This window comes from Cydia amplana, chromosome 23 (genome assembly GCF_948474715.1).
Source record: "Cydia amplana chromosome 23, ilCydAmpl1.1, whole genome shotgun sequence".
NCBI lineage: Eukaryota > Metazoa > Arthropoda > Insecta > Lepidoptera > Tortricidae > Cydia > Cydia amplana.
The window spans coordinates 928,510-942,380 of NC_086091.1; the positions used below are offsets into that span (position 1 = coordinate 928,510).

At 34.8% G+C, this 13,871-nt stretch overlaps 4 protein-coding genes across 4 annotated transcripts in view; 3 read left to right on the forward strand and 1 right to left on the reverse strand.

The window, feature by feature from the left end:
• The window catches only part of LOC134658784 (thyroid receptor-interacting protein 11-like), a 67,661-nt gene extending 67,170 nt beyond the window's left edge, over positions 1 to 491 (reverse strand). Inside the window, exon 1 of the mRNA XM_063514426.1 lies at positions 176 to 491. Coding sequence (XP_063370496.1) covers positions 176 to 346 — 171 coding nt within the window. The 5' untranslated portion in view covers positions 347 to 491. The remainder of the gene's footprint in view (positions 1 to 175) is intronic.
• LOC134658791 (uncharacterized) overlaps positions 1 to 13,871 on the forward strand; it is a 55,162-nt gene that overhangs the window by 11,808 nt on the left and 29,483 nt on the right. The window lies entirely within an intron of this gene.
• On the forward strand, positions 814 to 6,980 carry LOC134658751 (zinc finger protein 493-like). Its single transcript, XM_063514395.1, has 3 exons — positions 814 to 1,314; positions 1,597 to 2,346; positions 5,503 to 6,980. Exons 1-3 carry the CDS (start codon positions 1,009 to 1,011, stop codon positions 6,886 to 6,888), a joined length of 2,442 nt encoding a protein of 813 aa, XP_063370465.1. The 5' UTR covers positions 814 to 1,008; the 3' UTR covers positions 6,889 to 6,980.
• Positions 8,624 to 12,367, forward strand: LOC134658773 (zinc finger protein 420-like). The gene is made up of 2 exons (XM_063514411.1): positions 8,624 to 8,920; positions 9,608 to 12,367. Exons 1-2 carry the CDS (start codon positions 8,675 to 8,677, stop codon positions 12,350 to 12,352), a joined length of 2,991 nt encoding a protein of 996 aa, XP_063370481.1. The 5' UTR covers positions 8,624 to 8,674; the 3' UTR covers positions 12,353 to 12,367.

The following is a 13,871-nucleotide window of genomic DNA, read 5'->3' on the forward strand; positions in this document are numbered from 1 at the left end:
CACATGCACATGGTTGTTAAAACTGTTATAAGAGGAATAAAAACATAATTATTGCATGACCTTCAATCTAATCAAAAGATATTGCCTGAAATATCTCGAACAAAAACTAAACATAACCTAACCACCATCTGTCAAGTACATCTATATGACGTATAGTTATACATCGAAAACTTACCTCGAGCTCCTGGTTGTAGCATTTCTCCTCAAGTTCCTTTACAGAAGTCTCCGACGCAGCTGCATTATCCTCAGTATCCTGTCCAGGCACTTCAGATAACACCTCGGAAGCAAAGTTCGTAATCTGCCCTTTCAAACTGTTCAAACTCTGGTTTAAATTGAGCCACGACATATTTAGTTTCTCTTACCGACGTCACATATCACTGAGAACGATTTTAAGTGAAGTTGTAAAGATTAAATCTGAGTAAACAGTATGAAAATTGCATTATTTTGCAACTGTGACAGGACTATGTCTAGTTGGCAAAACAAGTCGCGATTTGACGTTTCGTATTTCGTAATTCAATCATTCCTTTATGCGCATGACGTACTGTATCATGGTGTCAGAATTCATATCTCGAATATTCCGGCAATGGCAGTCATTTTTTTATATCATTTACAAACAAACAAATATTTGGGAAAAAAAAAATTTGGGTAATATCTAATTGAGGGGAAAATCAATACTCATTTATTATAAGTTAATGTGCTATGTCGATGGTTTATTTATCATATTGCAACAGAAAAAGCTAGCGTTTCACCTGGTGCCTCAAACAACCTGACACCCGCCAACGCCGCGCCGGCGCAATATTCGAGAAGCCGCCATTTTCTCCGCTTGACAGCAAAAAAGTCCAAAAAATTGTGTATTCATTACTCACTTACTTTCATGTTGTAAAATTGCTTTAAGCCCATAAAACGTCGTTATAATTTGCTAGAAATGTTGACATATATTAACATACATCGTTGTATTTCCAAATTCTAGTGAAAAACGTAAATTGATAAGTTAACCTAACCTTCAAAATGGATCTGGAAGAGCCAAATAAACTGTTGAATTCTGATTTATCCAATGTAAATATTCTGAATTATCAGCTAGCAAAGCCTAAAGCTGATAATGACGGTGTTCTACCTAATTATAGAGTGGAATTGACTACAAAAAGAGCCGTAGAGCTTTTGCTCGCAGGAACGCTTAGGAGCAAAGTTTGCCGCTATTGCCTGAGTGTGGCGTCTCCTCTTTCGGATTTGGACCAAATCATGCAGATTGCAGGCAGAGGAACGCTCTATAAAGTGACTATACGCGATATGGTCGCTTGTTTTCACCCTTTTAAGGTTAGTTTACTTACATGTTATGTGACCCAGTTTGCTAATGATTACTGCAATGAAGTGGCCATTGTATGTACCGTGCATAGTTAATGTACGTTTCCTAATGTGTGCAGAGAATTTACGAGATAATACTCTGTTAATTGTTAAGTTTAACTTTCATCTTCATCGCGGTTGCGTTTTAACTAGACTGCCAAAAAGCAGACTGTATTTTCTTGGCACTAACATCTTAGTATTGAAAAAACATTGCTTTACTCACATTTATTTAATCTAAGGTCTACTTAATTTCAGACACTGAATGATCCTAACTTCCCGAGAAAAATCTGTAATAAATGCCTAAACCGTTGCATCAGCGCATATCTCTTTACACAACAATGTGAACAGTCTGAGCGAGCTTTACGGTATTGCTTTGAAGACATTTACGCTAAACTAGAAAAGCTAGACCCTCTAGATAAAACTAAGAAAAGGGGTAGACAGAAGCAAAACCCAAATTATAATGTCTTACACACAGATCATGCAAAGGTGATAGATTACGCTGAACCAATCAGAAATATTGTAAACGCAAGATCTGTATCCCTCAGTCATGAGCCATATATGTCCAACTTAGAATGCCTCAAGTGCTGGCAAATATTTACTAAGATAGAAGACTTGATTATTCACGAGAAAAGTCATCCAAGCAACATGTGGTTCAACTGCCGGCTGTGTGGCAAGTCATTTGTGAAGCGCTTGCAACTGAAACGGCACTTGAAATCACATGCCGGCCCGGAAATAAAGCCGGAAGAAATACATGATTTCCGATGCGGGACTTGTGGGTTTAGCAGCGAGGACCATAGTGCGTATTTACAGCACATTGAGAAGCATAAATTTCAGTCAGTTTTACAGCATTTAGTTGAGAAGAAGATGGATAAACTGTGCACCGTATGTTTGGATAAGAAACCGAAGCTCGTAGATTTGGATAAGATGGTCCGCCTTCATGGTGGATACCCGGGGGTTACTGGGGACAAGACCCTTTATAGCATTTTGGGCTCCACCTTGCCTGATGTGAGTATGACTTTTTTATATTTAGATATTTGTAGATGTATTTGGATATTTTATTTTATTTATTTAGATTGTAGATGTATTTATTTTTAAAACACAATAAGTGATAAAAAAACACTATTGTATTAAGCAAGTAGTTGGGTAGTAGCATACAAAGCAGATACAAAGGTGAAGTTCTTAACCACTTTGTATGCTCTACTGAATAATTACTTAAGACAATAATTCAGACACCATCACTGTAACTCATATTCATTTAAATACCTTTTAATGTTAACAAATAATTACTGCATCTAACAGATCTGATCTATTACAGTTCAGCTTTAAAGAAATTACATAAAATACTTAAAAAATTTACACATAATAGTTATCATAGTCTGATATCTTTGCTCTAAAGATGACAATCTAAACATCAGAATGAGTGGATGTTTAGGATAAAACAAATAATGAAGTTTCATTTACTGTTGTGTCCTTCAGTTTGCAAAGAGACCTTACAGTGGTTGGTATATAAATAAAATAGAACAGTGTTTCAATACTTTACATACCTGTTCCCCTAGAGCAGCGGTCGGCAACAAGCGGCCCGTGCGGCCTGCAAACCTCTCACTTGTGGCCCGTGAGCCTCCCTGGCTATTTTGTATATAATATTGACAAATGACAATGTCTGATAAAGTCATAAATATTAACAAAGTGCGGCCCACCTCACCTTCGTTAACTATTGTGTGGCCCTTGGCTGCTAAAAGGTCGCCGACCGCTGCCCTAGAGTAAATTTTTATATAGTAGAGCACTAATTATATCCAGGGCCTTTATTTTAAGGAGCTTTATCTTAGCATGAATTTGCTGAAGAGAATTGTCTGCTTTAGCCAATAATAATATTATAATATCTTCCATACTTAGATATGACATCACATATATGAGGCATGAGAGCATTTCTTATCATAAGATTACACCTAACACAGTGCACTTTCATTTTGATAAATGGTATAAGAATATTAGTTAAGTGCTTCATGCCTCATGAAAATTAAGTGCCAATGTCAATTATCTTAATTTTCTAGAGAAAATCATACAAATATCAAGAACTGTATGTTCCATATCATGCAAAGATAATTAAATTTGCTAAACTAACCAAAGATAAGCCACATAATGAAACTTTGGTTAACTCTGGACGCTTAACTAATCAAATAGTGATTTCTAATGACAAGTTTGACTGTGCAGAAATGTATTTATTCTTCTTTTCGGATCCCAGTTATTACAAAAATAGTATCAAAGAAATTGCTGTAGATAAAAATAACTTGGATGAATCTATTGCTGGTTATGATAAGGATGAAGATCTAAATGCATCTGTAGAATCAAAGGGAGAAACATATAATAACGTTGAATTGTTACCCGAAGAAATAGGTGAAGACAATGAAATAACACTCACAAACAATGATGCATTGAACAACCTAAGTGATGTAATCGAAAGAAATGATTCAATCCAGAGAGAAATCATTGCAAAGACACCAGGAAGTGGAACAGCATGCAGCATTTGTTGGATATTTAAAAAACCAACTTGTAAAACTTGCATTGATAAACAAAATGCTGAAAAAGCTACTGATGAAGAGATTAAGAAGCCAACTGGTGACAGTAAAAATCAATGCAGATATTGTTGGGTTTTTAAAACATCAGATAAGTGTGATGTTTGCAATAAAGTTACAAATAAAAGAGGAATCACAGATGTCAATAAGGAAGAAGAAGAAAGTAAAGCAATTGAAAATACTAACACTGAATATCAAAGAAAAAGAAAATTAACTGAATATGATACTAAAACTAAATCCAGAAATAAGAAGTGGGCTTGTCAAATATGCTTGACTACAAATGTTGAAGAAAGATATAAATGTATTTGCTGTGAATCTAACAGAAATAATCAAGATGACATGTTGAAAGTTAATCTAGATGGCCAACATGCCTTTAAGATATTTAAATCCGATGATAAGATTGATAAGTTAAGGAATCAAAAAGATATGGATCTACCAATTTTTAAGACCTCTGAAGCAAATGAAAGAGACAGGAAAGCACAAGTGGCACCCATGGATAATACAATTAATACAAGCGACTTTAAAATAACACATTCAATTGATGAAGATACATTTAAAACATTTGACTCTGAGAATTTGACAGACAGAAAAAATATTGAAGACCAAGAAGAAATGGACATAGCAGAAGATGATCCCCAAATTATAATTCCCAATCCTAATCCATTTTCGTTTAATATCACTCCACATTTCAGTAATATTACTGCCCAGACAAGTAATACAACTGAATCAAGTAACATTTTTGCTCAGTTGAATAATTTTCAGCAAACCAGCAATGAGTTTTCAAATTCTGGTTTAAAATTTAATATAGGAACAGGATCTTTGAAAAATACTGGCGCTGGGAGAAGAATCATGAGACCAATAAGAAGAATGGCCTATAATAAATAATTTTATGGAGGCAGCTTGTTTGTTTTTCAACCATGCTTGTAAATCTTGTAATGTATAAATCTATGTAGAGGCACCATTGATGTATCTCTCACATTTAGCATTGTTCAATTAAAATTATATTAACGAAATGTCTCAGTATAACCTATGTATTCATTTAATATTATACTGTTAGAAATGGCAAGGCATCAAATTTACATGCTTATATTTATTAGTAGATGCTAAAAATGTGGTTTATAATAGATGCCTTTGTCAGTATTTCTACTATTATACTCGATAAAAGAGTAAACCTTGTATAAGTACGAGTATTGCAATATCAACTTTATTGTTTATTAAGTTACTTATAAGGTTATTGATGTGGCTATGGCACTAGTTTGACCTGTCTAAAATTGTCCCATCATATTTATTTATTATCCTAATATTCAGATGTTTCGTTTCCATTTTGCATTCAACTACTGGATGACAAAACAGGTAATCATTTTGATTACCTACTAACATTAATGTAGTTACAAAAATATTATATTTTCGTAATTTTGACTATGCTGAATATAAATATGCCAATGGTTAATTATATTTACTAGGTTTAAAATTATAATATTTGGCTTCAGTTATAACTAGGAACTTAATTGTTATGACTTAGCTGTTATGAAGCGTATGAATTTGCTACTTACGTTTTACTTTATCTCCTTTCCTTTTTTGGTTTCAGATGAATACTCCAACCAACTACACAGGATCAAAAATATGCGAACAGTGTCTTGACAATGCTATTACTTCTTATGTGTTCATAAACCACTCTATCTACACCAGAGACAGACTAAATACATGCGTCTCTTCCATGCTAGATAGCCTAAACAAAGTAGAGCAACCAGAAGGCAATATATTCATAGAGATAGCTAAAGAATCTATTCTACCAATAAAAGAGCAAGACTACTTTGATGATAATCTCTTACTTGAAGAAGATGAAGTAGATGAAAATAAATTGAAAGTAGATGTACTTGAAGATGAATTCAGAAAACCTGATACTGACGAGAGTGAATCTGAACCTGAGATAAAAGACTATATTAATGCTTTCCTCAAAGAAGAGAGTCAAGATATAGATATATTCAAAGAACTTAGCGAAAATAAAGAGGACAAGAATATTGAAATAGATAATCCAGCTAAGAGAGTTACAAAAACATACACTAACAGAAAATTAGTTAATGGATATCAAGTCAAATATCCTTCAGATAATGAGGAATATACTCTTGATGATGTCAGCGAATTTCTAACATTCAAAAAGAAAAAGAAACCGAATAAACAGTATTACAAATACAAGTTAAAATGCCCAATGTGCAGCAAGAGTTTCGTAACTGATTTTCATCTTCAAAGGCATATTTTGAAGCATGATAATAAGAAGGTTAAATGTTATATTTGTAGCAGAGAGTTTAAATCGAATTTTTTCTTGTATGAACATATTAGAATGGTCCATATTCTTGATAAGGCGAAATTCTTCTCATGTAAAACCTGCGGCAGAACTTTTGAGAATGAAGACAAAATGAAAGCACATGAGAAATCTCATTTGTCCAAAGAATGTCAGTTGTGTCATAAATTATTCGCGAGTCAAAGACATTTCGACAGTCATATGCAAAGACACGCTGTCAAACTTAATCTGGTGAAAAGTAGTACTCAAATTTGTAGTTTCTGCGAGAAAGATTATACAAACGACAATCAGCTCTCTCTACATGTGAATAAGGTGCACTTGCAAATCAAACCCTATTCTTGCGATATGTGTGAAAGGCAATTTTATACAGACAATAATTTGAGCAAGCATAAGAAGATTCATAATTTAAAATCTAAAGAAAAGTGTGAGTTGTGTAAGAAGAAATTTAATACTAGGAAAGCTATGGTCATACATCTTAGAAAGCATACGGGAGAAACACCGCACCGTTGCCCTCTTTGTGGGAAATCGTTTTATTCTGAATTTAAAGCCAAAAACCATATGAGGAACTACCATGGAGGAACATTATATTGCAAATTGTGTAAAAGTGTGTTCTCAAGCAAATATGATCTTAAGTCCCATGTTATCATGGTTCATAACAACGCGTTGTTATAGCATTCATTTAGTGTAGGTTTATTAGTATTTAGATAAGAATAAGAGGGGACTATTAGTTATTTTTACTGTGACAGGTATTTGTGTATGCAGAATTAATAAAATGAAAAATAGATAAAATGTTGGCGATGATTAATTATTGATTATACATATACAGATTATAAATCATAATATATATTTTCTGTGTAACTATTGCCATTTAATCTTAAAATCAATCTAAAAAAAATTTACATATAGATCTTGTATATGACAAGATCTACATGTCAAAAATTTTTAGATTTACCAATCAAATTGAAATTCAGAGGTATTCATTTTTGTTAATGGGTAGACCAACTTTTTTCGTCAAAGTCACAGGCTATGTATAGCTGGTCAACCAAATCTTGTTAATGTGTTACTGTTTTCTCCTTTCTGCCGGGACAAAATAAAGCTCAACCCACACTCGCGTTCGTAGCTTCGCGAACGAGTGTGGAGGGGGCTTAAAGAGAAATAGTTGGTCTGCCCTATAGTGTGTACAAGTGTATTACAGTAAGATGGGTGCAGAGTTAAGTAACCCCCTGGAAAAAACTATGCAGGGGGGTCACTAAACTCTGCAGCTTACTGTATTTTTGTATCTTTTTTCTTTGTGATAAATGAAAGAGTCGTATTGAGACATAAAAACAGTTGTAGGCCTGGCATTGCATAATATTAATAGCATTTTCTTTGTGGAACCTTCATCAATACCAAGTCGTATAGATTAAATCATATATTGTATTTAGAGTCTAACATACATTCAATAGATTATATTTATTTAACCTTAAGATTACATTTTTTAGCAATAAATGAGTTCACAATGATTTGTTTTTATTTGAAGTACCGATCCAAAAATTTTGAACAATGAAAACGGAATTCTTCAATATTTTCCTTGGAACTTTCTTTACTTTGTCCTTGTTTTTGCAAGCTTTTATTTACGAGTAACTTGCTCTGTTAGTGTGGGTCAAATCTTGGAAGCTAAATTTGACCCACTTTCCGATTGAGCTTGCATGCATACATATATTACATATTAATTGTTTGTTTGTAATGTGTTATTTGTAATTGTTTGTTTGTACCTGATTGTTATTCGTAATATTTAGTTATATGTACCTGCTTGGTATATGTTAATGTTAAGTTTCATGGCGCATTGGATCTGTCTGTAAGGTCATGTAAACATTTTTCAAATAAGATAAGATAAAAGATAGTTTTTTCAAGTAGGCATAATTACAATGCGCTTATGAACGTAAATAAATAAATTAATTCAGTATACAGCATGAATCTAGTAGGATGCTACCTTCTATGGTATACAGGTATTTTTGCCCTACAAAAGGCCTTAAAGCCATAACAGACTACCGCACCGCACCGCGACCTTGGTCATTGGTGCAGTGCGGCTCACTCATCCATAGTGTCTCTTGTGTAAGCTGGTCGCCGTATGTACGTTAAGGACGCAGCTATAAGTTAGAGCGAGAAAGAGGTATTTTGACCGCACCACGGTTGCAGCGCGGTGTAGTAGTCTGTTATGGCTTTAAACTCAAACATTTATGCTCCATCTCTTTTCTCAATATGGCGAACGAAAGGGACGCAACCACACTGCGCAAACCATGACGTGTACCAAAGACATTTTGTGTGACAAGGCTGTATAGCTTAGTGACATAGCGTGCTCGGTGGGTGGGGACACAAAAAAAAACCGTCGCTTGACATGTGACATTTTAATCGATTAGATTTTTGCTTTCGTTTCGTTAGCTTTTGCTCAATAAAACACGAAATATTAAAGAATAACATGTCTTCTAAGGGATATGTAAGAATTTCCGAATCTCAACTCCGCCTAGAACGAAATAAAAGGCTGAAAACTAAAGATTGGCATAACAATATCATGAACTTGTTGTTAAGAAAGAGTGTGTGTGGTGCTTGTTTACGAATGGAAAATGATCTCGTTCACTGGGATGTTGAGTTTGTTGTAGTGCGTTGCGAGGATGAGGACGAAAGCTCTTTGAAGAACATTATGATCTCTACTTTTGGACCGAGTGTAAGTATTAGCCTGTGTTATACCTGTTTTATATGGAGGAGTATTCAAAATTAAATTACTTCAAAGTAGCCTAGTAGTAAGTACCTTATTGTATAAACAATTAAACAATTGTTTAGTAATGCTGAAGATACTTCTCTTTTTGTTATTCTTTGTCCGGTCATTACAACAGGCGAGGCAGGGCTGTAAAATTTACGTACTTTTTTCATTATTGTATTGTATTATACACAGTTGTAGAACCTTTGAAAACCACAGAAATTGCATTCATCCATGTAGGTTTTGGTCCTACTCCATGATTGTCGAGCCATTTAGGGTGTCTATACTTTTATTTTTCTATAATTGGGTGAATCAACTATTTCTTGTCACTCGTTGCCATGGTTACGTTCTCCTGGGGCTCTTTAAAAACCTGATTTTTAGGCATTTAAACACGCTTTTTTGTGATACTTATAAACCCTTTCCATTGAGGGTTGTCTACCAAGTGTTTCAGAAGAAGGTGGTGTACAATGTCTTTTAACAAAATATGCTACTAAATTGTCTCTTGGCTGACCGGACAGAATAACAACAAGAAATAGTTGATCCACCCAATTATAAAAACAGATGGAACACAAATATTTGGACACATGAAACTGTCACTGTTTCATACATACATACATTTAACATAGTGTTAATTTACTTACTTTTCAATTTCAGGTTACAAGCATCATTCCAACACCAAGTTTTTGCCAAGAATGTGTAGACACAATACTGGGTGCCCATCTTCTCATACTACAACTAAGAGAAAACTGTAAAAACATACAGAAAAAGCTGATAGAGATATCGCAGGAAATGAAATGGACAGCCTATTTAGATGAAACAGGATCTTTGACGGAAACTATATTAAATAACAAAGCTTTCCAAGAAGATTATAGTTTTATTTGTAATCTGGAAGATGATTTAACAAATGAAAATAAGTCAATTGAAAAAGAAGTGATAACACACCAAATTATACTAGATAATGAATCACTAAAGGATAAACTACTTAAAGATGCTGATATGCATAAGTATCTATTTAATAAGGTTAAGGAGACAGAGCCCACATTACCTGCAGGGATTACAGTAAAGAAAGTTGCAAAAGACATAGACATGTCTGATTTTGCACCACAAGACTTATTAGAACTAAACTGGGCTGAAGATGAAGAAGAAAGAGAACCTAGTAACACACTGCAAAGTAATGAAGCTTTGATTATGAATTTAATGGAAGAAGCAAAAACGGTTGAAAAACACAAACATTTTCATGATAATTTAAAAGTTAAAGAAACCGAAGTACAGCAAACTTTACATGATTCGTTATCTGTCAAGTTAGTACAAAGCCAAACCGTAACAGAAAATTATGAAGATTACAGTGATGCTGATGATTTTATACCTCAAGACTTGCTTGAATTGAAATGGCCTGATGAACCAAATACCAGTGATATGCAGCAAACGAAAATACCTGTTAAGAAACTTAATTTTAACGAAGCATTAACAGTAAAGTTTATCCCTGCTCACAAGCTTGTTAGAGTCAATGATGGTGACAATGTGACTCATGAGCTACTTGAATATTCGAATGAAAAAGAGACACAGGACAATACTGCTCAAAAACACAGTATAGATCTGACAAAATGGTTACAGGATCAAGGCATGAGTACTATAAAAGCTAAAAGTGGCCCTGAAAATAGTAACGTACATGATATTGATATAGAAGCACATATATCTAAAACAGTTAAATTAGAAAAGAAAGATACTCCTGAAGAATATAGGAACTCCGGAAGTGGATTGAGAGCAAACAAATGCAACATTACTGTTAAAAACTTAGATGTTTTAAGAGCTGATTCGCATAACACTGCTAATGCAATAAGATGTGGACTTTGCGATTTAAGTTTCCTACTTTTCGATTCATATCAAAGTCACTATAAAACCCATAATATATCAGAGACGGCCAAATGTTACAAATGTTCTGGTAAATTTCCGGTGGTTGAATTGTTAATAGAACATTTATTAGTTGTACATGCTGAAGATATGGCTTACTGTACTTTATGCTATGCATTATTGAGTCAAAGCAGATTAGCGCAGCATACCATTGACCATCATGCAACTAATGTTGAAATTATCAACGCTGCCACAGTACCTCTAATAACCAAGGATGGTAGATGTAAAACATGCAATCAAACTTCACTTGAGCCGAGCGTCCCTCACATCTGTGTATTTAATTATGAATGCACCGAATGCATACAAAATTGTATACATGAAAGGTTCATAAAATCCTACATAGATCAGATTAAAGATAATAAAGCAGTATATAAGTGCACAGACTGTGAATATATGTACAAAACTAAGCAGGATATCATTAAACATGCCAATTATATGCATCTTCGGCATATGTCACATCAATGCGTGGTTTGCAAAATGAAATTTGCAACTCAAAATGAGCTTTCCAAGCACAATGCTGCAACTCATTACACTTGTAAACGATGTAAGAAAGTATTTTCAGAGAAAAATCTTAATCACAACTGTCACATAAAGAATGATAATATGACTTGTGAAGCCTGCGGTCAGAGATTTAACCACCAAAAATTGTACTACAAACACAAAGAGACCGCTTTAGCTATCAGAGATCAATGCATTTTATGCCACGATTTCGTTCCAAACATATGTAATTTGTCCCGACACATGCAAGTGAAACATCAAGTATATTTAAAGAAAGTCAATGAAACAATTTTTTACGAATGCACAATTTGCCAGCAAAGATTCGATGACGGAATCAATTTTAGACAACACAGGTGCTTATATGATTGTAATATTTGTGAAAGACGATTTATCAATAAAATACTTTATGAAAGACATTTGCAAGCACATTTGGGTGTAAAACCGACCCACCAATTGAAATGTACTGTCTGCAATTTAGAGTTAAAAGACAAATATACATATACAACTCATATGACAACACATACTAGTTACGGAAAATGTCCGATATGCTTGAATTATCTTAAAAGAAATCTCCTAAAAACGCATATAGAAAGTCACGAAGGCAAAACGAATAGTTTAAAATGTCCGCATTGTGTATTAGTTTGCGAGAATCGGAATCAATATGAGGTACACGTGAATAGATTCCATATAATGCGTCGGCCATATCAGTGCGATATATGTAGTAAAGCGTTCTATGGAAAGCTGAGATTACGTGAGCATATAAAGGAACATACGGCTCACCGCCGTAGAATGAAATGCCCTGTGTGTGATAAAAGATTTGCAAGGAAACTGACTATGGATAGACATTTGAAATTACATTCAACTGGGCAGTTGTATAAATGTGATTTGTGTGAAAAAATGTACATTTCTGCAGCTCTTTTGGAGCAACACCGGCAGTGCCATACAGATTCACAGTCAAAACCTGAAACTTCCCAAAGCAGTCAAATGTAAATTTTGTAATTTTTAATTAATGTAGGTATTGATTGAATATGTCTTGTTTCTTTTTATTACTTCCATCACCAGATAGGTCCCTATCCTTCCTCGTACAACACCTCGCCCGCGTAGCAACTTCTGCTGCTGACTGTACAGCTAAACTGTGGAATGAACTGTTGCCACCCCTCTGATGTTGCAGGTGTCCGTGGACGATGGTAATTGCTTACCATCAGGCGATTCGTCTGCTCGTTAAAATAAACTATGATGCATAGTGTGCATATGTAGCTGTAATTTCTCTGCTGAAGTAGATCGCGCTGTAGTAGGTATTCCCAAATCCCGAGCCCTTGATCAGGGTAGAGCGAAATCGGGTTTTGGCGCTCTTCGTTGAAGTTTTCAAGCGTATTTTCCACCCCCTCGCCACACTCGCGTTTTTTTTTTCTTTTTTGCCATTTTGGCGCCCCCCTTGCCATCCGGCGCCTATATAGTGCGGCCGCTCCACTCGCTCTACCCTAGATCCGGCCCTGCCTAAATCTACAGGGTGTAATCTAAAACGTGATACAAGATAATCAAACCTGAATCTTTTCATGATTTTGGACAACTTTTACTATGGGGTCAATTTTGTAATATTAAAAAAAATTGAGCTGTTCCATAGAAATGGTCAAGGAGAGGTAGACAAAAATGTATGGCAAAGATTTTTTTTATTGTTAATTTACAAAGTTGACCCCATAGTAAAAGTTGTTCAAAATCATGAAAAGATTCAGGTTTGATTATCTTGTATCACGTTTTAGATTACACCCTGTATAATAGCCGTCACCCCTACTGTGGAATGACTATTTCGTCAGGTGACAAGCAAAACTCACTGTTAAAAAATATTTAAACAAAAATCAACCTTCTTTTCGTACTAATATGGTTCACTATGGCTATGAACTTCTGGTGGTACTTAGTGAGTTTTGCTTATCTGTAATGTGGGGCGTCGCAGGGTAGTAAATAATACTATAAACGTCTGCTGAATACTGAACGTCTTTATTAAGTAAATTGGTGCTTATATACTAGTGGCCTACGTGAGTGGCATTTAGGTAACCTTTACATAAATGTAATTAGAATTATTTACTACCCTGCGACGCCCCACATTACATGGCGACCCTGCCAGTGGAACTGCTCAACAGTCCTGGTATCACCAGCTTCGGAATCGTCTGAGTTACGTCGCCCAGCCGAGACCAGCCCAGCATCAACCCGATTTGCTAATGGCAACTCCTTTCGTCGCCGTAAAGACGGCCGTCTTTTTGCGTCCGCTATATGACGGCACCGCTTTCCGAGGAAACCAAAGCTTTACCGCAAACTTCATTATTAATTAGCCTCTGTATCACTCTTGCAAATTCGAGCCAAAGAGGCAAATAAGGTTTCAAAGATACATGATTAATTATATAAAAACAAAATGTAGTGACATATATCGCAGTTAAAAGGTTAAATAAAACATAAGTACGAATCATTTGAATTTTTTTATAACCATGGAAAATAAGCACATACATGATTTCAT